The sequence below is a fragment of the Parus major genome, chromosome Z (assembly GCF_001522545.3).
Source record: "Parus major isolate Abel chromosome Z, Parus_major1.1, whole genome shotgun sequence".
NCBI classification, from domain to species: Eukaryota; Metazoa; Chordata; class Aves; order Passeriformes; family Paridae; genus Parus; species Parus major.
The window spans coordinates 23,613,090-23,631,009 of NC_031799.1; the positions used below are offsets into that span (position 1 = coordinate 23,613,090).

The 17,920-nt window shown below is 37.9% G+C and overlaps 2 protein-coding genes across 8 annotated transcripts in view; one reads left to right on the forward strand and one right to left on the reverse strand.

The window, feature by feature from the left end:
- Window positions 1–10,729, reverse strand: part of POLK (DNA polymerase kappa) — a 38,596-nt gene extending 27,867 nt beyond the window's left edge. For 2 of the 5 annotated variants that reach the window (XM_015652256.2, XM_033520310.1), the window contains exon 1: window positions 10,508–10,654. The gene's annotated coding sequence lies outside the window, so the exon portion shown is untranslated. Of the gene's footprint in view, window positions 1–788; window positions 971–10,187; window positions 10,310–10,507 lie in introns of those variants that run through there. The other 3 variants (XM_015652255.2, XM_015652253.2, XM_015652254.2) reach the window with 3 other exon arrangements.
- Window positions 10,730–10,801: 72 nt separating this feature from the next.
- The window catches only part of CERT1 (ceramide transporter 1), a 79,718-nt gene continuing 72,599 nt past the window's right edge, over window positions 10,802–17,920 (forward strand). For 2 of the 3 annotated variants that reach the window (XM_015652263.2, XM_033520312.1), the window contains exons 1-2: window positions 10,802–11,211; window positions 14,608–14,742. In XM_015652263.2, the coding sequence (XP_015507749.2) occupies window positions 11,116–11,211; window positions 14,608–14,742 (231 nt within the window). In that variant the 5' untranslated portion in view covers window positions 10,802–11,115. The remainder of the gene's footprint in view (window positions 11,212–14,607; window positions 14,743–17,920) is intronic. The other variant, XM_015652264.3, reaches the window with a different exon arrangement.

Genomic DNA, 17,920 nt, shown 5'->3' on the forward strand with positions numbered 1-17,920 from the left:
AAATATGTACATTATGGAATTAACTTGCTTTATTGTGCAAGTAATTTATACATATTCAGGAAACAACATACCACAAATATTTGGCATATAACACCAAATACCACAAATACCACTTGTATTCCTGCAAAGTGGCTGACCTGCCACACACACCACATCAAACTACCTGCGACTCTATCAATGTTTGGAGACAGTAAGAGTCTATTTTGTTATGAAATTAAAGCTATTTTCCTTTAAAACCTCCCTTACAGAAATAATTGAGCACAAACCAATCTCAGCTAAAAGCTAATACTGCTCACTAGTATATTAAGAGAAAAATCACTGCTCATTTGGTCATCATCCCTGCGTGAGACAAGCTGTAGAATCCTTCCCAGTAATTTCTAGCTCAAATTCAGAACCTTTGTTTGTGTCAAAACTCATATTTTAATTCAGCCACTCAGACAGCTTCAATTAAAAGTTCTGAATAGAACTCCAATTCCAGGTAGAATTCACATTTATTTTGCCATTAATGTTGAGCAATGGTATCCAACTTACCAAGCCCTTACTACTCAACTACAGCCATCAGTAATTTCTTATACAAACAGATACTTCTGATATGTGAACTTCTGACATCATCCCTCATTCTTTATTGAAATTAAATTGCTGAATCTTCAATATATGGTAATCCTCTAATTATATAGTATACTGGTTAGTTACTAATTTGATATCAAAAAAATAAAGAAAACACATTTCATCTTCTGCAGCATGAACCAGTGGTCTTATTTTTGCTAGATTCAAACAAGCAAACTCACAGAACACTTTGAGTTGAAAGGGACCTTTTAAATGTCATCAGGTCCAACCTCCTGCAATGAGCAGGGACATCTTCAACTACATCAGGTTGTTCAGAGCCTTGTCCAACTTGCCATCAGATGTTTCCAGTAATGGGGTATCCAACACTTCTCTGGGCAACTGTCCCAGTGTTTCATCACCCTCACTGTAAAAAAACATCAAATCTATACCAACCCTTCGCAGCTTAAAACCATTATCCCTTGTCATATTGCAACAGGCCCTGCTAAAAAGTCCAAGTGTGATGATGTAAATTATTTAACATGTATTTATTACTGAAAAAGCATACATAAACAGTTTCTTCCTACCCCAAATCACTGACTTATAAACCAGTCCAGTTTTACTGTCATGCAGAATAGACATTCACTCCTCAACTTTACACTGATCCCTGTGACAGGAACCCTACCTGTTTGGAGAAGTCCCACCCTTTTAGACAAATACACCAGCTCTCTTAATCACAAAATACACAAATCTAAGAGTGTGTAATTTTTCCTTTAAATGCCACTTTCCCATGCCAGGACTTAAGTGGGCCTCATAAGCAACCAAACACAAGAAAGTCATTAGATATTTTTGCATTTGGAGTTGATTTTTTTTTACTAAAGCAACACATGAATAACTTTTAAAAATTAATGATGGCCATGTTTGTATTTCCCCAAAGTTCTTCTATTGGAACATACTAGCCAACTGAAGTCAAGATATTAAAGAAAGCCCTGTTTGCCAAAACAAGTTCCATCAAAAATATCCAAATTTTAATCATATGCTCTTAGTTCACATTATTATTTATGGTGTCTGCTGAAAAATACAAGATCAGCCACATAATGCTGTGTTTATATGCAGCATGTTGTATTACAAAGAACATAAGTTGATATAGAGATTTAAACTCTTAATGCTTTAGTAGCACTTGAGCTTCTGGGAATAGGAGTGGTTTCATAGCTCTCATGTGTATTTATCAGATAAAAGTCTACAATGCTGAACATCTTCATAAATTTTTCAGCCACAGTAGGACAATCTCTTACAATTAACATACACATTTATCAGTACAGGTTTACCAGACTTCAATCAAACAAAGAAGAACTGCATCCCACACAACATTCCAAATTCCATCTCATGCTCATAAGCACTCCTGTATCAATTAGCTCCCAGTAATCCCCATGTTACTGGCAATCTCGAGTAGGTAACAAGCAACATTTCCAAGGAATACTTTCATCAAAATAAATATCCCTCCACTATTCTCCTTGCTTCTTTTATCACTCACTGCCTTGAAGAAACAGGAATGAACACAGATTGCTTCTATTTCCTATTCTAGTATTTTCAAAATGTTTTTAGCTGTTCCTTATTCCTGAAAGTGTCTTTCTCCCTAGCATGTACAAATCTTTCCCTTTTCTCATTCAGAACACTCTTAAAGGCTCAGTTTATAGCAGAGGATTTAAAAACTAATTTATGTTAGTCAAAAGAAACTCTATCTCATTGTTATGTATCTAACAATAAAAGAAATACCATGACAATCACAGCGATGGAAAAAATAATTGTCTTTATAAAGTTTCATAAATAGTGATCACCTGGCATATTTCATCTTTTGAGCTTATTGTGTACTAGCAAAATATATTGCTAGTCCCTAGATAAGAAAAGGTATAAATATCAAGTAATACTTTAGCAGAAATTATGAAGAAAATATTTATCTGACGACATGACATTAGTTCTCCACCAGAGCTTACAGGTGTACAGAAGGGAAAACATGAATGAGAGGTGATACAATTTCCAATTGCTTAATATGAAGAGAACCTGAACATTATCAAATGAACAGGTCTGAAAAAAAAATCCATAAATATTTAACATATTGAAATTAATCACAATAGCTACAATAAGACAACTGGTACAGTACTGTCAGATAAAACCAGTGCTTATTTGCCATAGGTAAAAATGAAAATATTTAAACATAACAGAGAAGCACCAGTTTCAAACTGTGCAAAATGTGAACAAAATGTCAATGCAGAAACATAGTAACTGTTTCAATTAAGCTAGAGAAAACACTGAACTCGAGATGACAACTGTTTTGCCAAAAATACTTGGAAAAGTGGGTACAGTACTTGAATCTAATGAAACAGTCAACACAGACTGTCACACTTTCGGCATGCTGTTACCTCAAGAAGCTGTTGCAAGACCAAGCTGCTTCCTCTAATACAAAACATGACATCTCTCTCAGTATCATACTGAACAAACCAGAGAAGGCTGTGAAGGCAGTCTACAGCAATGTATTACCCTATTATTCCTGTGACTGGGGAATGAGGGGAAGCAGGAAAATCATATGTAAGCGGAAAGAGGTAACTTTCCAATTGCTAGGGAAGTACTTAAAAGGTAAAGACTTTTGGTGGTGAATGTCAATGTAAAGCAAACGAAGCAACAAAAACACTGAGATGCACCACAAAATACCATTACTATACAGAAAGTTTTATGAGTAAGCTGGGATGCCTACAAGTGGGAAAAGACCAATAATTACACCATAATCAAGCTCCTCTAGAATCAGACACAGAAACTAAATGGAACTAGTAAGACAGGGTTATATAGTATTTGGAAGTGCCAAGAGACTGAAACAGCAATAAAATTAGAGTAACAATTTAAAGTGCCCTTACCTTCACTCAAATTTAGCATTTTTTTTTAACAGTTGACTGAACCAACCTAAAGGAAATGGCTTGTATTTGATCGTGTGCCACTCCTCCAACTTGTCTTCATTAAAAATCCTCAAATTCCAGCAATACAAACTCTGTATACTGTGTGAAAAATGCCTCTATATTACAGTTTCCATTTAATAAAATAATGCAAAAGATAGAAATACAAAATATTTCTAAGAATATTCAGTTCAGTGGGTGTAGTGTTATTATGCACATTATTAACATTTGCAAATCTTAATCTTAACAGTTCTTCTTTTGTTCACCATGTTAACAACATAGGAAGAACTATTAAGACTGGAAAATGAAACCAGTATAGAAAAGCTTGAAAAATAATTTATTTGCATACTGAGTTATTTAATGCATGTAAATTGTGTACCTGTACTCATAAGTAAAACAAATTCTGGTATCTTCGCTGTCACAGATGCTCATGACAGTGTGAGGTGCAAAGTTACTAGGAAACACAATTGTCCACCTAGGCCAGAGTTCAAAACCAAACAGAGGAACCAAAATATATAGTACAGACATAAAGGACTGGTTTTTACACCGTAATTGTCCTAAGCAAGTCTTCATGGTATGTTAAAAAAAATTGAAATAAATGTTGCAAATAGCAACACAAATAATAGAGACTCTTTCCCAAATGATCTTTTAATTACTATCTTCTGGATGGCTAAAACAAGGATCTAAATTAAATATATTTCTTAATTTCTGTAAAACTCATAAAAGTCTCAAAACAACGCTGCATCAAAATCAGATACATCATTTACTGCAGCAAGAGCCCAAACTAAACTTCCTACTTTCTCTCAGTTAAAATATTTCAGATATTCATTTATTTAAACTCTTCTATTAGAACTTTAGCAGGAACAAAGAAAAATTGTAACACCTAACTTGATTTACAAATGTAGAGAATGGACAAAGCAATACCGTTTGAAAACCTCTCATTACATAGGCTACGTCAGAAGAAAACCAACGTTGCTCATCATTTCAATGGCAAGGTCAAGGTGTTAATACTCGTGTAAAAGCAATGAAAGCACAACAAACAATTACAAAATTAGGACTTCAACCAATTTTGACCACAGAGAATCACTCCTAAGGGTTTTGGCTAAAATCTAGTGTGGTGTAGTACAGATCTCCACATCCAAAATTTACATTCCACTAAAGTATAGGCCTATACCAAAAACACTAGGGAGAAGAAGAACACAGGAAAAAACTTCCTTTCAAATATCCCATGTCTTTTATTTTTCTTAAGATAACTTAAAAAATGACCCATTATCAAAATCTACTGAAGTTTGGAGCACTCACTGCAAGTGTGGTGGAAAAATTTATTCCTTAAAACCTTTAAGATAATCACATTCATGTAGAAGATATTAGTGAATAATGTGAAACTCTTAGAACGCTTCATAAGCATTCAACAGATCCTCAAAAGCCAAATATTAAATAATCCAGCTCTATTATATCTTTTGTAAAAGGGCAGTTCTGTAATTTAAGACTCAAAAAAAACTATTTCAGTTACATCAGAAACTTTTCTGGGTCATCACCTCACCATAATAAATAACTGAGCCAATCAAAAACCTCATAAGACAAAACAAGCAATATAGGCAAAATAAGCAAGCTGGATAAACATGTTTTCCTAGTGAGAATGCTACCAAGAAAAAAGTCACTAATACGCATTGTTCATAGTAACTTTCCTTTGGACTGACATGGAATTCAGCCTAGCATTTCAAATAGGTTCCTATACCAAACCCCTTAAAAAAATGGGCAGTTTTACATGTTTTACATCTCAAAACAGTACAGCTCATACTCACTTATTTGCAAAACTTTTTTGTTTATGTAAATGTAAAATATAAATATACACCAAAGACACTACATAATGTAGAAAATTATACACGTACTGAAGAAAAGTATAAGAAATCAAGTCTTTAAAAACAAACAGACAAACCAACAACAAAGTGCCAACACAAACAATAAATTAAAACAAACCAACCAACCTAAGGAAAATTGCTTTGACAAGAGATGTGGAAAGCTCTTACACTCTGGTGTAAGTGAATGGGATACTCTGTAAGAGAAATGAAATTCACTTTTACCAAAGACTATACTTCACAAGTAAGCATGGAATAATTTATATACTTCATTACTTTTCGCCAAGCATTGATCAATACCTGAAGAGTGATATATAGAACAAAAAAGCCATGCAGACTGACCCAAGAGTAACTCTCATTCCCAACCTTTTAAATGTCTCCTTTGCTCTGGAAATAATTACAGCTGGAAGCCACCTCAAAACAAAGCTCCTGGGTATTACTGAAACAATATCATACGTATTATGTAAGAGAGACAACATGAGAACATCCCAATAAGGCCAGAATTCATTGAAATAAGCATTTTTAATGGACAACATTTGGGTTTTACTCCAATTGCTAATTTCAATTGAACTTGTAGCCATGTACCCACACCTCTTACTCCACTCACTGCAAAGAAGTATCTTCATGCCAGGCACAAAACACATGCATTGTTGTATAACTAAAGCCCACCTAAACCACCTTGCTAAAGAAAATCGTGTACTCATAGCCAGGCCCTTTAAACAATAGGTGAATTATTGAATGTCTAAGATAATAACAAATATAAATTGAACAAACTAAGAAAATTCAACCCTGCTAGAGCATTCTCAACATTTCTGCTATTTCAAATGTTACACTGCAAACTCCAGCAGTGATTTTATTTCATATTACTTGATTTATGCATTACTTGGATAAGGATGTTATCCCCAAACAGCAACATTATAATAATCCTAAAATATCCTGAGTTGGAAGGGATCCACAATGAACACTGAAGTCCATCTCCTGGACTTGTGTAGGCCAACCCCAAAAATCATACAATGTGCCTGAGAGAACACATATGTATATAAAGTATGCATATTGCATACTTTCAAAAAGGATTGCTTACAGTCTTCTGTAAGCGTTAATTTGGCAAGGAAACATTTTGGATCACTGGATCAAATTTAGCAAACTCCTTAACTCTCATTTCCTGTGAAAATGTTCCTCTGATAATAATTTAAGTATCAGTTGCTCTGAAATTTCTTTCTCAACAGGCAAATCTTCACCAAAGACATGTTCAAGAAAGCACATCAGACTGTCCTTCTAACTATCTGCTCAATTCTTCTTAGCCACAGGGGGTTTGATTTTTACCAGAGGCTTGGTTTCTGAATGGCCCTGAGAAGACTCCTGTCAGTTCTAATCCTGTAGTAATTTACAAGAAAAGAACTGGCAGAAGGAACTGCACAGCAGTGTTGTCTGCATCAATACACACACATTTAATATACATGGTGTTAACCACATAGATTCCCAGCTAGCGTGTTCAAAACTATTCTCTGTTAAAATAGTCTCAGTTAAAATATAACACAAACAGTCTCCTTAGAAAATTAATCTTCCAATAAAGATGTAGTATCTTTACAAATGTAATAAGACAGAGTACATGATAAATTAATACTGAACAGAAAACTGGGCAAGAATTCATGGAAGTTAAAATTCCAAGTGCTCAAGCTGACACAAGTGAAATGAGAGTACTTTTAAAGTAGCAGCTGACTCAGATCTGACAAAATCATAGATCCCATACAAGCACCTGAAACTAGCCGTGAAAAAACAAGTCCTAGAATTATGGCTTCTGTATACTCACTGACTTTAAGATGTAACAAATTGCAGACAAATCCATCCTTTTAAACATTAAATAATTCATGTTGAAAGTAAACAGTTAATAGAGACTGCTTTTGACAATGTTCAAAAATAAATGTCAAAATATTTTATCCCATTCACCAAACTACCTGAATAATTCTTAGCTTATGACACAAGTGACACAACTAAAATAAGTGGAATACACAGCCCCTATCAATTTTCTCTAGGCAAGATGCAATGCAATTATTTTCTAAATTCTGCTTTCAGTTTCTCTGCCAAAAAACCCCCATGTCTTTAAAACATCTAAGTTTATTAGAAGGGCAAAGAACCATGCCCTTCTAATAGGAAGTATGTTCTTCTGCCTCTATTCAGTAATTTAAAGGACCTTTTAAACTCAAAGATTTATCTCTTTAACGAAGTCTTTAACTAAGTTTTTCCTGCGCTTATAGATTACTGAAAACAAAAGCTTTACCAGTTTAATCCATAAAGAAAATAATGAAGGAACTGAACACTCATCAGTAAAAACTACACTAGAGGTAGTGTAGTTATCTGTGACCTGGCTTCTGTAGCCATGTTCAGTGCCAATGGATTCATAGACAGTTGATTTTAAATTTTATTTTTGCTTTAACTTAGAAATAAAAGCCTAACACAGTGATTCACAGAGAGCAAAACTGTTTTAGAATAAGTGTCTGAATCATTAACATTTCTGAGCCTATGCTATTAGGCAATATGCTGCGGTGTAGCAAAGCTCCTTTAAGGATCTTCCTAAGAAAAAGTCTCAAATTTCAGAAAAAACATAACAGTAAGCATGAACACACTAGAAAGTGATGGAGATTCTGTTATAAAAATAAAAAATGAACACCCTAAAATAGGATCTATGGCAGTGGAAAAAATAGAAAAAAAGGGAGGGGGAAAAGAAAGGTATTTATAAAGTTACCCAATTGACAGTGCTTATTATGACATCCCAAGAAGTTGTACATCCCAGTTGTATGACATCCCAGTTTTGTACTACAAGTAGTATATCAGCAATACAGAACACCTCCTGTTACACTGTTCTAAAAAAGGTCATGACTATTTCCATTTACAACAGTAATTTGCAAACTTCTTGAAATCCCTAAGACACAGAAGAGGTACAGACTGAGTACAGGGGCACTTGCTACGAAAAAACGAACACAGCATTGAAGCACAAAATAAAGGTTCAGTAGAAAAGGTATAAAAGAAGCTAGAGAGGAGTGAGTGCATCTGGATGATTTTCTACATTTCCTGTGATTTGGTTTGCATCCTAGATTGGTCTTGGCACAGGCAAACCTGATTCTTTTCAAACTATAATTAACTGGAAGACTGCTCTTTCAGAGCACACCTGCAAAACGACAATTATTAATGTAGGTGCTCTCCAAGGGATCAAACTCCTGTAGTCTGAAAAAAAACATCTCTCAAAACACGTGTAAGAACTTCAAGTCCTCAGCACTAAATCTTTTCTTTACAAATCTCTCCCACTGTACTCCATGCTTGCTGATGAGGGTATGACCTTATCTCATTAAGAGTAACAGACAGTATGCTATGTTTTTGAAAAACGGTTAGAACATTGGAAAGAAGGGGTAATTTACATCAGGTATTCACAATTGCAATACAGCTTTTGGAAGAAGGTAAGCCGGTGACATTGTGTTGAAAAACAAGATACATTAGGAGCATGTGGCAGGTGTAAACAGAAATCTATTATGTAGCACAGCCAATGCATTATATGAAAAGCTGAAAAGGCAAACCTTTTAGCATTCAATATTTTTTCATTTGAAGTTTGTAAAATACCAGCCACAGTTAATAAGCAAAACAAATACTCTCTCTTAAAAGCAAGGATATGTTTGTTGAACAACCTGAAAAGCTATCTACCCTATGTATTTTTAGTTTGTAACACTTGACTGAGTCAATATTCTGGAGGGGGAAAAGAAAAAGCAAGTTTCCTCTGTAACTAAGTGAATAGTAATAGTTTCAGATGAAAAGCCTGACAGGAAATGTCTGTGTACACTGCCACTGCTAAAAGGACTTGCTCAGACATGTCTTTTCAGCTCCTGCTCCTGAGAAGAATTTCATTCAGAGTTTAACTGAGAAGACACAACCGGCTTTACAGGTGATGCCAACTAACTTCAACAACATTTTGCAGAAAAGAGCTATAAATTATTCTCATACATATCAATACTTACATAGCTTGCTTGACAAATACAGTAGATTGAAACAAATGCTAAGGAGAAAAAAATGCACTTGCATTTCTTCCCAAACACATAGTGAATCAAAGAATATTGGTTTTCAGCAACATTTTATATATTAATAAATTGTCTAAAGTAGCACCCACAATGGACTTCTGTAAAAGTTTTTTTCTTGTACATTGCAGTGATTACACAAATATTAAGATGGCTATGACTATTTTTTATTTCTAATATTTTAGGACAATGATGCTCCCTTTAGAATCATCCACAGTTCTGCATTCACTGTAAATATCTTCATATCTGAGACTTTGAGCAGATATGAGTATTATTTAACTTTTAACTGTTATATATACAGAATGCATATAAGTTAATGTGTCAATGCTCTTTCAAAAAAATAATAAACCCTCAATGGAAACTTTCAAACAGCCTAACACGGGAAAATTAATAACTTGTCATAAGGAAGAAGTCAGAGAAAACAGAATTGTGCAGCATTGCTCTTCCAACAATAACAGAAATGCATCTTCCCAACACGAAATTTCCTTAACCAACATTCTTAAACACATTTTTTCCCCCGCCCAAGAAATCAGGAGAAAGGAGATGAATTAGTATAAATCCTAAGTCTTTCCCAAAACACTATATGTGCTGTTCACAGATCGTGAAATGACAGGTGCAACAGGGCTTTTTTTTCCATTCTACAAATAAATCTCCACCCATAAATATCGACGAAAACACGTATTTCAGACTAAGTCTGAAGGAAAAAAAAAAAAATCACCCTGTCGTTCCCTAAACTACGAAAGAAATTTAATAAATGGAAGGGAGAACATCCGGAGTACCTGGCAGCCGAAGCCGAACGAGGACCCATCATTCTACCTGCTCTGCCCACCCCACGCCTTTGAGCACCCCCGTGGAAGCAGAACCCGGTCAGGTGCGGACGGACGGCCCTCCCCTCTCGTTTCATCCACAGACGGCAGCATCTCCCGCCCCTTCCCGCCACCTCCACCATCTTTGATTAGCGTAAAGTTTGCCGCTCACCCCGCACAAATGTCCCCCCTTGCCCCGAGTCCCACAAGGTTTGAGGCGAGGAAGAGAGACTACATCTCCTCGCCCTTGAAAGCAAGCAGAGCCGGAGAGACGCTAAAGATAAAGCAAATACCTCTGCATAAAAGATAAAGCAAACATCGCCCTGGGCAGCACCGTCGCCCTTGGTAGCGGAGCTCCCCTCACCCCTCACTCGAGGGGACTGCGACAAGACCAGTCGCCACAGGAACAACGAAACCAAGATGGCGGCCGTGCCCCGCCGGAGTGAGACTACATCTCCCAGCACGTCCTGCGGCACGAGTGATGGGCAATAGCGCCCGAATTCGCGGCCGAGCGGGGCAGGACTACAACTCCCGCGGGGCGCCGCGGTGGGGCGGGGTGCTCGTGGACGATGGCATAAGGCCCCCGCCTCATCTAAGATGGCTGCGGCGGGAGCGCGCTGAGCGGGTGCCCAGCAGGCGGACGCGCGCTCGCCCCTCCTCCCCTCGCTGTCCCGGTGTTGTGGCTCTGGCCGCGGGCGGGGTCTGCGGGGACGCGGCGAGGGGAGCCCGGGGCTGCGAGCCTGGTTGCCGGCCGGTCGCTGGCAGGGGCGGGCGGCGCTCGGTGGCGGCACCCGCTCGAGTAGAGCCTGGCGCTCCGGTCCCTTCGGCAGAAGAAGGCTGCTGTGGGCGGGGGCCGCTCCGGCTCTTTCACAGCTCGGCGGTGGCTGCGGCTCCGGTCTCCATGTCGGACAACCAGAGCTGGAATTCCTCCGGCTCCGAGGAGGACCCCGAGACCGAGCTCGGGCTGCCTGTTGAGCTCTGCGGGGTGCTCAGCAAGGTAAGCCGCTTCTACCCCATTGCTGTGCCCTGCCACCCCCCATTCTCGTCGCTGTCAGCCTCGACCGCCCCGGGGGCTCGGGCCGAGGGGCCCGGTGACGGGGGGGCCGGGCGGCTCCGCGGGCGGCGCTGGCACGGCCGGGGCACCGCCACCTGACGGCGGAGCCGCTGCCAGGAAGAGCCGCGGCGGCGCCGGGCGCCCCCTCCCTCAGCCCCGCCGCCCCTCGCGGCCGGGGGGAGCCTTTCCTCGAGCAGAGCCACGGTCCCCGCCGCCCCCCGAGCCCGCCGGCCGCACGCCGCGGGGCTCCGGCAGCCGCGCCGGGAGGGCGTCTCCCCCGAGCCTCGGGCTCCGGCGGAGCGGCGCCGGGCCTGGGTGTCGCGGCTACCCGGGAGCTCCCGGAGGCACCCGCAGCCAGTCGTGTCTCTTCGGGAGCATGCACGGCTTTGAGTGCAAGTATCAAAACAGGGAATGAAATACTCCTGCAGCAAGAGATAGCGGGAGGAGCGGAAAAGGAAAATGGCTATACGGCTTGTTTCCCTTTTTAAAAATAACCATAGTTATTTTCTCTCTTATTGCTGAATATAAGGTTACTTCCGAACAAGTGTCGGTTTATACTGTGAAATTTTATTTTCAGAAGTACTTTGGAGTAGAATATTGAATTACTTAGTTTTTATGCGGATATTTTATTTTTTGTTACAGAAAGTATATTCAGAATGACGTTGAAATATCTGTAAGATTAAAGCACTATGTTTTGAATTTTTTGTTTCCTGTCCTACACGATAAGGCTAGGCACAAGCCAGCATAGGAGGCACAGAATACAGAGATCTTACACTGCCTTGAATGCGTAGAAAACAGCCATGAGTTCACACTGTTGTGACGGAACAGTTGTGACGGAAAGTTTGTGAACTCCTGCCAGCCTGAAAATGTTTTTCACCCCAGAGATAAAAGGAAATGGTTAGGAAAAAAGAAGGATCTCTGCTTTCATTTGTAAGATTTTATCTAATAGTGGGTGGGGGAAGGAGGGGATGAGATGGATGTGAGATGGTGTTAGAGCAGTTACAATAGGAGATTTTGTTTGTGCTTTTTTCACAGCAAAGTTCTCCTTGGGTAAGATGCTTCTGTTGTTAGACAGGAAGTAGTTTATAGGATGTAATTCATTTTTATGTTAGCAAATTAAATACAAAGTCCAGGTGCTCTTTCTCAGTGGTGTAGCAGGTGAAGCCACAGCTTCAGACATTCTAAGTGAGGTACCTGCACACTTTTTACTTTTCTAGATGATTATGCTGAGTGTAGCAGAGACTGTCTTTCCCATGAGAACCTGGAATTCAATCTGAATAGTCAAGTATGGCGAAACCGGTCGCAATGAATATGTTTGCAGGGTAGGGTTACCTTTTGTTAGTTGATACCTCAGTAATTATTGAGGTAAACCAATTAAAATTGGAATGGTAGCATACTGAACTTTCTACTAAGGAAATACCTATTTTTAGTAGCAAAGTGTTAATAGTTAATGTTGATTAATTAACATTAATGTATAGTTAAGTTCTAAAATCATAGAAGTAGGCTGCAGTTCACTGTGAACATAGTTTTTGTAGTTCTGCCCTTCAGTAAAGAGAAAAGCTGTCAAGGAAGTGGAGTACTTTGGTAACTAAAACTTGTTAGAATTATATTCTGCTGGTCTTTTGAAATGTTTTGAAACTGTAGGATATTTTCCATTGTATTTCCTGCCTGTGATTTTAAGGTGGATACAAAGAAAGAACTTCAGTGGGAGAGGCTTTCAGGAAGCACGAGAATTTAGATGTTTAGAGAAACACTGGTCTTTTCTCTGCAAAAACCTCGTGCCTGTCCAAGTGTACTTTAAGTCTCTTAATTCATGGCGCCTTTGGATTGCAGCAGCAAGGTTTGATTGCAACAGCAGCTGCAAGATCCACTGCTATATATGTTTCTGTTAACTTTTTCAGAGAAGGAAACATGCTTTTCCTTGCTTCTCTTTCCCCCAGTATAACTTTGCACTCTGCCTTTCACATCCTGGGAGGAGTTGGGAACATGAGATATAGGGAAACAGGAAGGCAGGAAATAATACACCTCTATGGCAGTTTGTGCTACCACTTCATGCACTAAGTACACTTGAGGCTTTCTTTAAGTAATGCTGTATTTAGCAATTAAATGTATTAAGAGATGAAAAAGGGCTTTATATTTTAAAAGCAAATTAAGGTTTTGCCTACATTTGAAAATTGCTAAGAATTTCTCAGCTATAATTTTTTTTCCTTAGAATTAATCATCTTATTAATAAAGTTAACATGTAATTATGGAATATGTGTTAACTAGTGTATGTAGTATGAAGTGGGAATGAGACTGTTAGTTTACTTTCCCCCCTCACTTTTTAGATTACAAAATGATGAATAATGGATAGACTTAAATGTTAACCATCAAAGAAATGCTTGCATGATGAGATTGATTTCAATATTTTTGTTTCTGTTTTTATCAAATTTATAACATTTGCACCATGACTGATTAATATTGTGTATTGTCCGAATTATAGGATAGTCCTGATTTTCTGTCAGTGCCAGATGATTTTATGAAGTTCATCTGATTCTACAAAGTGCAGTCAGAAAGATGTTACAAATATAAGCATAGTAATTAGAACTTTTGGTCACTTCTTATTAGATCTCTCTAGAATTAGTCCAGAACCAGTCCACTTGTTCCTGGAATATTGGTTTTATTCAGTGTGTGAATGTGGGTCCCTAGAAAAATCTGAATGGCAAAAACATGATTTGATGTCTGCTGATAACCAAGTATCACCTTACTGAAAGTAGTTATACTACTACTACTATTAAAACATTAAGCATAAAACATATGGACAATATTAAATTAAAAAGCACTGAGTCCTCTAGGCACTACAAGAGTTATTTACTATGCTGTGGGATAATGGCATATTTGTATTTATATGATGAGAAAACATCATATCATATTTCATATAAAATAAATTATTCTAGGTTCCACTTAAGTCTTTTGGCCTAACTTGAGATTTTAAATCAGATGCCTGAACTCACCTTAATCATTAATGTTTAATATTTTTTTCCCCCTCCTCTGTTTTCCTCAGTTTGTATTACCAGTATGTTTATTGCCTTTATTGTAACTGGCCTTGACAGTGCGGTTGGAGTCCAGACATCAGACATCTGTTGGCTTATTGACCCTTGAAAACAACTGGTTTTTTATTGCTTTAGGAGTTTGTAAAATTCTTCTAGGAGCTCTGAGCAGAAAAACATTCTCATTTTGGAGCAACTTGTAAAAATAACTTGCCTTTTTCTTTGCATGCTCAAAAGCCTAGGAAATATCCATCATTCTTCTTTTATTGTTGTCTTTCCATTGGCTGATCTCTGGAAAATTTTTTTACAGTGGACCAACTACATTCATGGGTGGCAGGATCGATGGGTAGTTCTGAAAAGCAACACACTCAGTTATTACAAGTCTGAAGATGAAACAGAGTATGGATGCAGAGGCTCTATCTGTCTGAGCAAGGCTGAAATTACAGTAAGTACAATTTTATTATTGCCATCATTCATGTTTTAAGGTGCTGTATATTTCTATCTGGTGAAAGCAAAAATGGGTATGGCAAATTCTGTTAGGTCTCTTACTTGCGACAGTGGCATCAGTGGAACACTGTGGAACAGGGCAAGGAATTCCTAAGGCGCGGACAAACTCTTTTGTAGCTTCAGCCAGCAACTTTTGAGCTCTTATATTAGAGGGTTTTGTGGGTGGATAGACTGTCTGCCTCTGAAGGCTGCAAAATTTTTTCAGTGGGTCAATTTAAGACCCCAGACCAACTTCCCAGAGGAGGTACCATCCTTCACGGTCTGCTCTAGAAAGAGGGTAGGGGTTCTTTGACTCTGGTTCTTGACTTTCTGAATACAACTCTGTAGGTTTCCAAAGGAAAATGTTCTTCTCTGTGCTTTTTTCTCTGAACAAGTTAATAGTGTGTTGCTGTTTTTTTCAAACACTAAAAGAAGGTCTGGAATTGACTGGTAAGAATAAAGAGTCCATATATAAATGAGTGTAAGTGTTACGAGGAGTGGCTGAAGGGGCTGGGGTTGCTTAGCCTGGAGAAGGGGAGGCTTATTGCCCTCTACAACTATGTGAAAGGAGGTTGTAGCAAGTTGTGTTTTAGTCTACTTTTCCAGGTAGGAAGTGGAAGAATGAGAGTTAATGCTCTTGCGTTGTCTCAGTGGAGGTTTAGTCTACACAGTAAAAATGCTTCACAGAAGGGACTGTAAAAGATTGAAACAGGAGGCCCAGAGTAGTGGTGGAATTACCATCCCTGCAAGTGTCAAAAAAAGTGTGGATATGGCACTTGATGGCATGGTTTAATGGTGAACGTGGTGGTGCTAGGTTGATGGTTTGACTTGATAACATTAGTGTTTTTTCCCAACCGTTATGATAACCCACGAAATCTTTAAAAGATGACTTTGCCTTAGAAGGTAAAGAAAAAAGTCTGCTTTTTTGGCTTTCAGAATTGCTATACACATTATGACTAATGATTGTCAAAAAGCATGCTGTAGTCTTTCTGCAAAGAATATTACTATTATTTCCATTAAATAGTCTGTCCAGTTATGTGATTGAGTAAAAATAGCCAGACTTTCATGTAGCATACAAGTTCCTAAAGCAGTAGTGTTAAATCTTAGCATGTATGTTCTTATTCCACCAAATACGTGGAGTTTTTCCAAGCTGAATTAAGGATGACAAATGAGAAGTATGCTTCCTTACAGCTTACAAATAAAATTTTATTAAGTACCTCCTGATTTAAAAAAAAAAAAAAGACTGGATTGATTGCATCAAGCAGATGTATTTTGGAGAAAAGCTAGTGAAGAAAGGGAGATTTTTACATTTAAATGTCTGGCAAGCATTGTAGTCATCTAAAAGTTTAAACAGATCATATAATAATACTATTTTTTTTAACTGTTTGCACTTCTAAAACTTCCTCAAGATGCGGCTTAATCAGGAATTGATTGTACACAACAGTTTCTAGGAGTTTTCATTGAGGTATATCTATGGCAGTCTGTCAAGCCTGTGATCAGAACTTCCAAAAATCTCTCAAGGGGCAGAGACAGGAAGGTGCTGGCAAGGATGTAGCCAAAGAGCATCTGCAGGCATGCTGTACAGCACCTCTCAGCAGCCTAAATTCCAGATGTCGTGGTAGAATAAGATAGTTATAGTGATGAATTCCATTGCTGGTTGAATGTTTTGGTACATTGCAGTTTAAAAGGCAAGCTTGTCTTAGCAAACACGTCTTCAGGCTAGGATGTATGTAACACTGGAACTTCTTTCGCGTAACTTTATGCTTTTTTCTCTCTGGCACTTGTTTGATCTGGTAACTTGGAATTGAATTGATGCATCTTTTTTTAAGTTCTTGAACTTCTTGAATACATGGAGGAAGAGTTAAAAGCATCCACAGTTTTAAAGGTTAATCTGATATTTTAGTTCCGTTTTTGTTCAGACTTGTGCTTTGTGAATGGTGTTTGACAGTTCAGTTGATAGATGGTATCCCTGAAAGCTCTTAAGTTCCCGTTAGTTAGAGCTAGCTGCAATTAAAATTATTGTTGTGGAAATTTTAGAAGTTGAGGAATACTACTGGATTATGTCATGTCTCTAGGATATAGAAATATATTTTTGAAACTGTCTTGTAATTATTCTCTCTTTGTTTTTCAGAGGTTATTCTTTTAAGCCAGACTTTTAGCATTGATGCTTCTGTTTTGATTGTTGTTTAGTAACAAATTGAATTCTATATTTTTTAACTTAAGTTTTAAATTGAAAATTGATTATGCTCAAAGATATAAGTTTAAGATATTCCTCCTGAGTTACATAGTTGATCTTTTCTTCCGTATCCTTGTAATGTCTTCAGTAACTATAAGCTTTACAGCATGTATTTAGATGCATAGGAAAACACCAGCAGCTGATAAAATAAGTGTTAAAATGATGTGTGAAAACCTTTGCTGTCAGTGGAACTTATTATTTACTGAATGATTTGTAATTTGGTAAGGAGGGGGTGTCAGGCTTCTTATTGGCTTAATGTTCAGTTGCAATGATTTGATGTAGTTGAGATATTAATCTTTAATATTTTTCAGCAATCTTTCACTATTCTGTAAGTTCAGTTTCCCTTGATCCTGCTGATCCAGAGTCAGACGTATTACCTACTTCCATCTTAACCTGTTGTATTTCAGTAAAGTTTCCTGTAGTGTGAGGTAGTGTTGATGACTGTAATGACACCCTTGTAGGAAAGGGTGGCTGGATGTTTGTAAAGCTTTCTTTTAGACACTTGGATTAGGTATGCATGTTTAAATTGAATGGGGAATGTAACGATTTTATGTGCCTAATTAATTCTACTGTTATTATAGAATGACCACATTTTGTTAATATATAAGCATAAATTTGGAAAGTTACTGTCACTGAGTAGTTTTGCTGTACTTTCAGCAATGAAGATGAGTCTAATTATAAGCCATAGTATTAACTGAGACATGAATGTTGTATACAGAAACCCACAGTTGCTTCTGCTCCTGTTTTATCATTTGTATTGTTCTGGGTAAGGATTGATAGATAATTTTATAGGGGTATTTTGTAATACACTCATCTCTTCCCTTTATTTGATGAAAGAATACTAGTTAAATACATGCTTATTAGCATAGCTATTTTGTGTCTTTCAAGTGCAGAATTATAT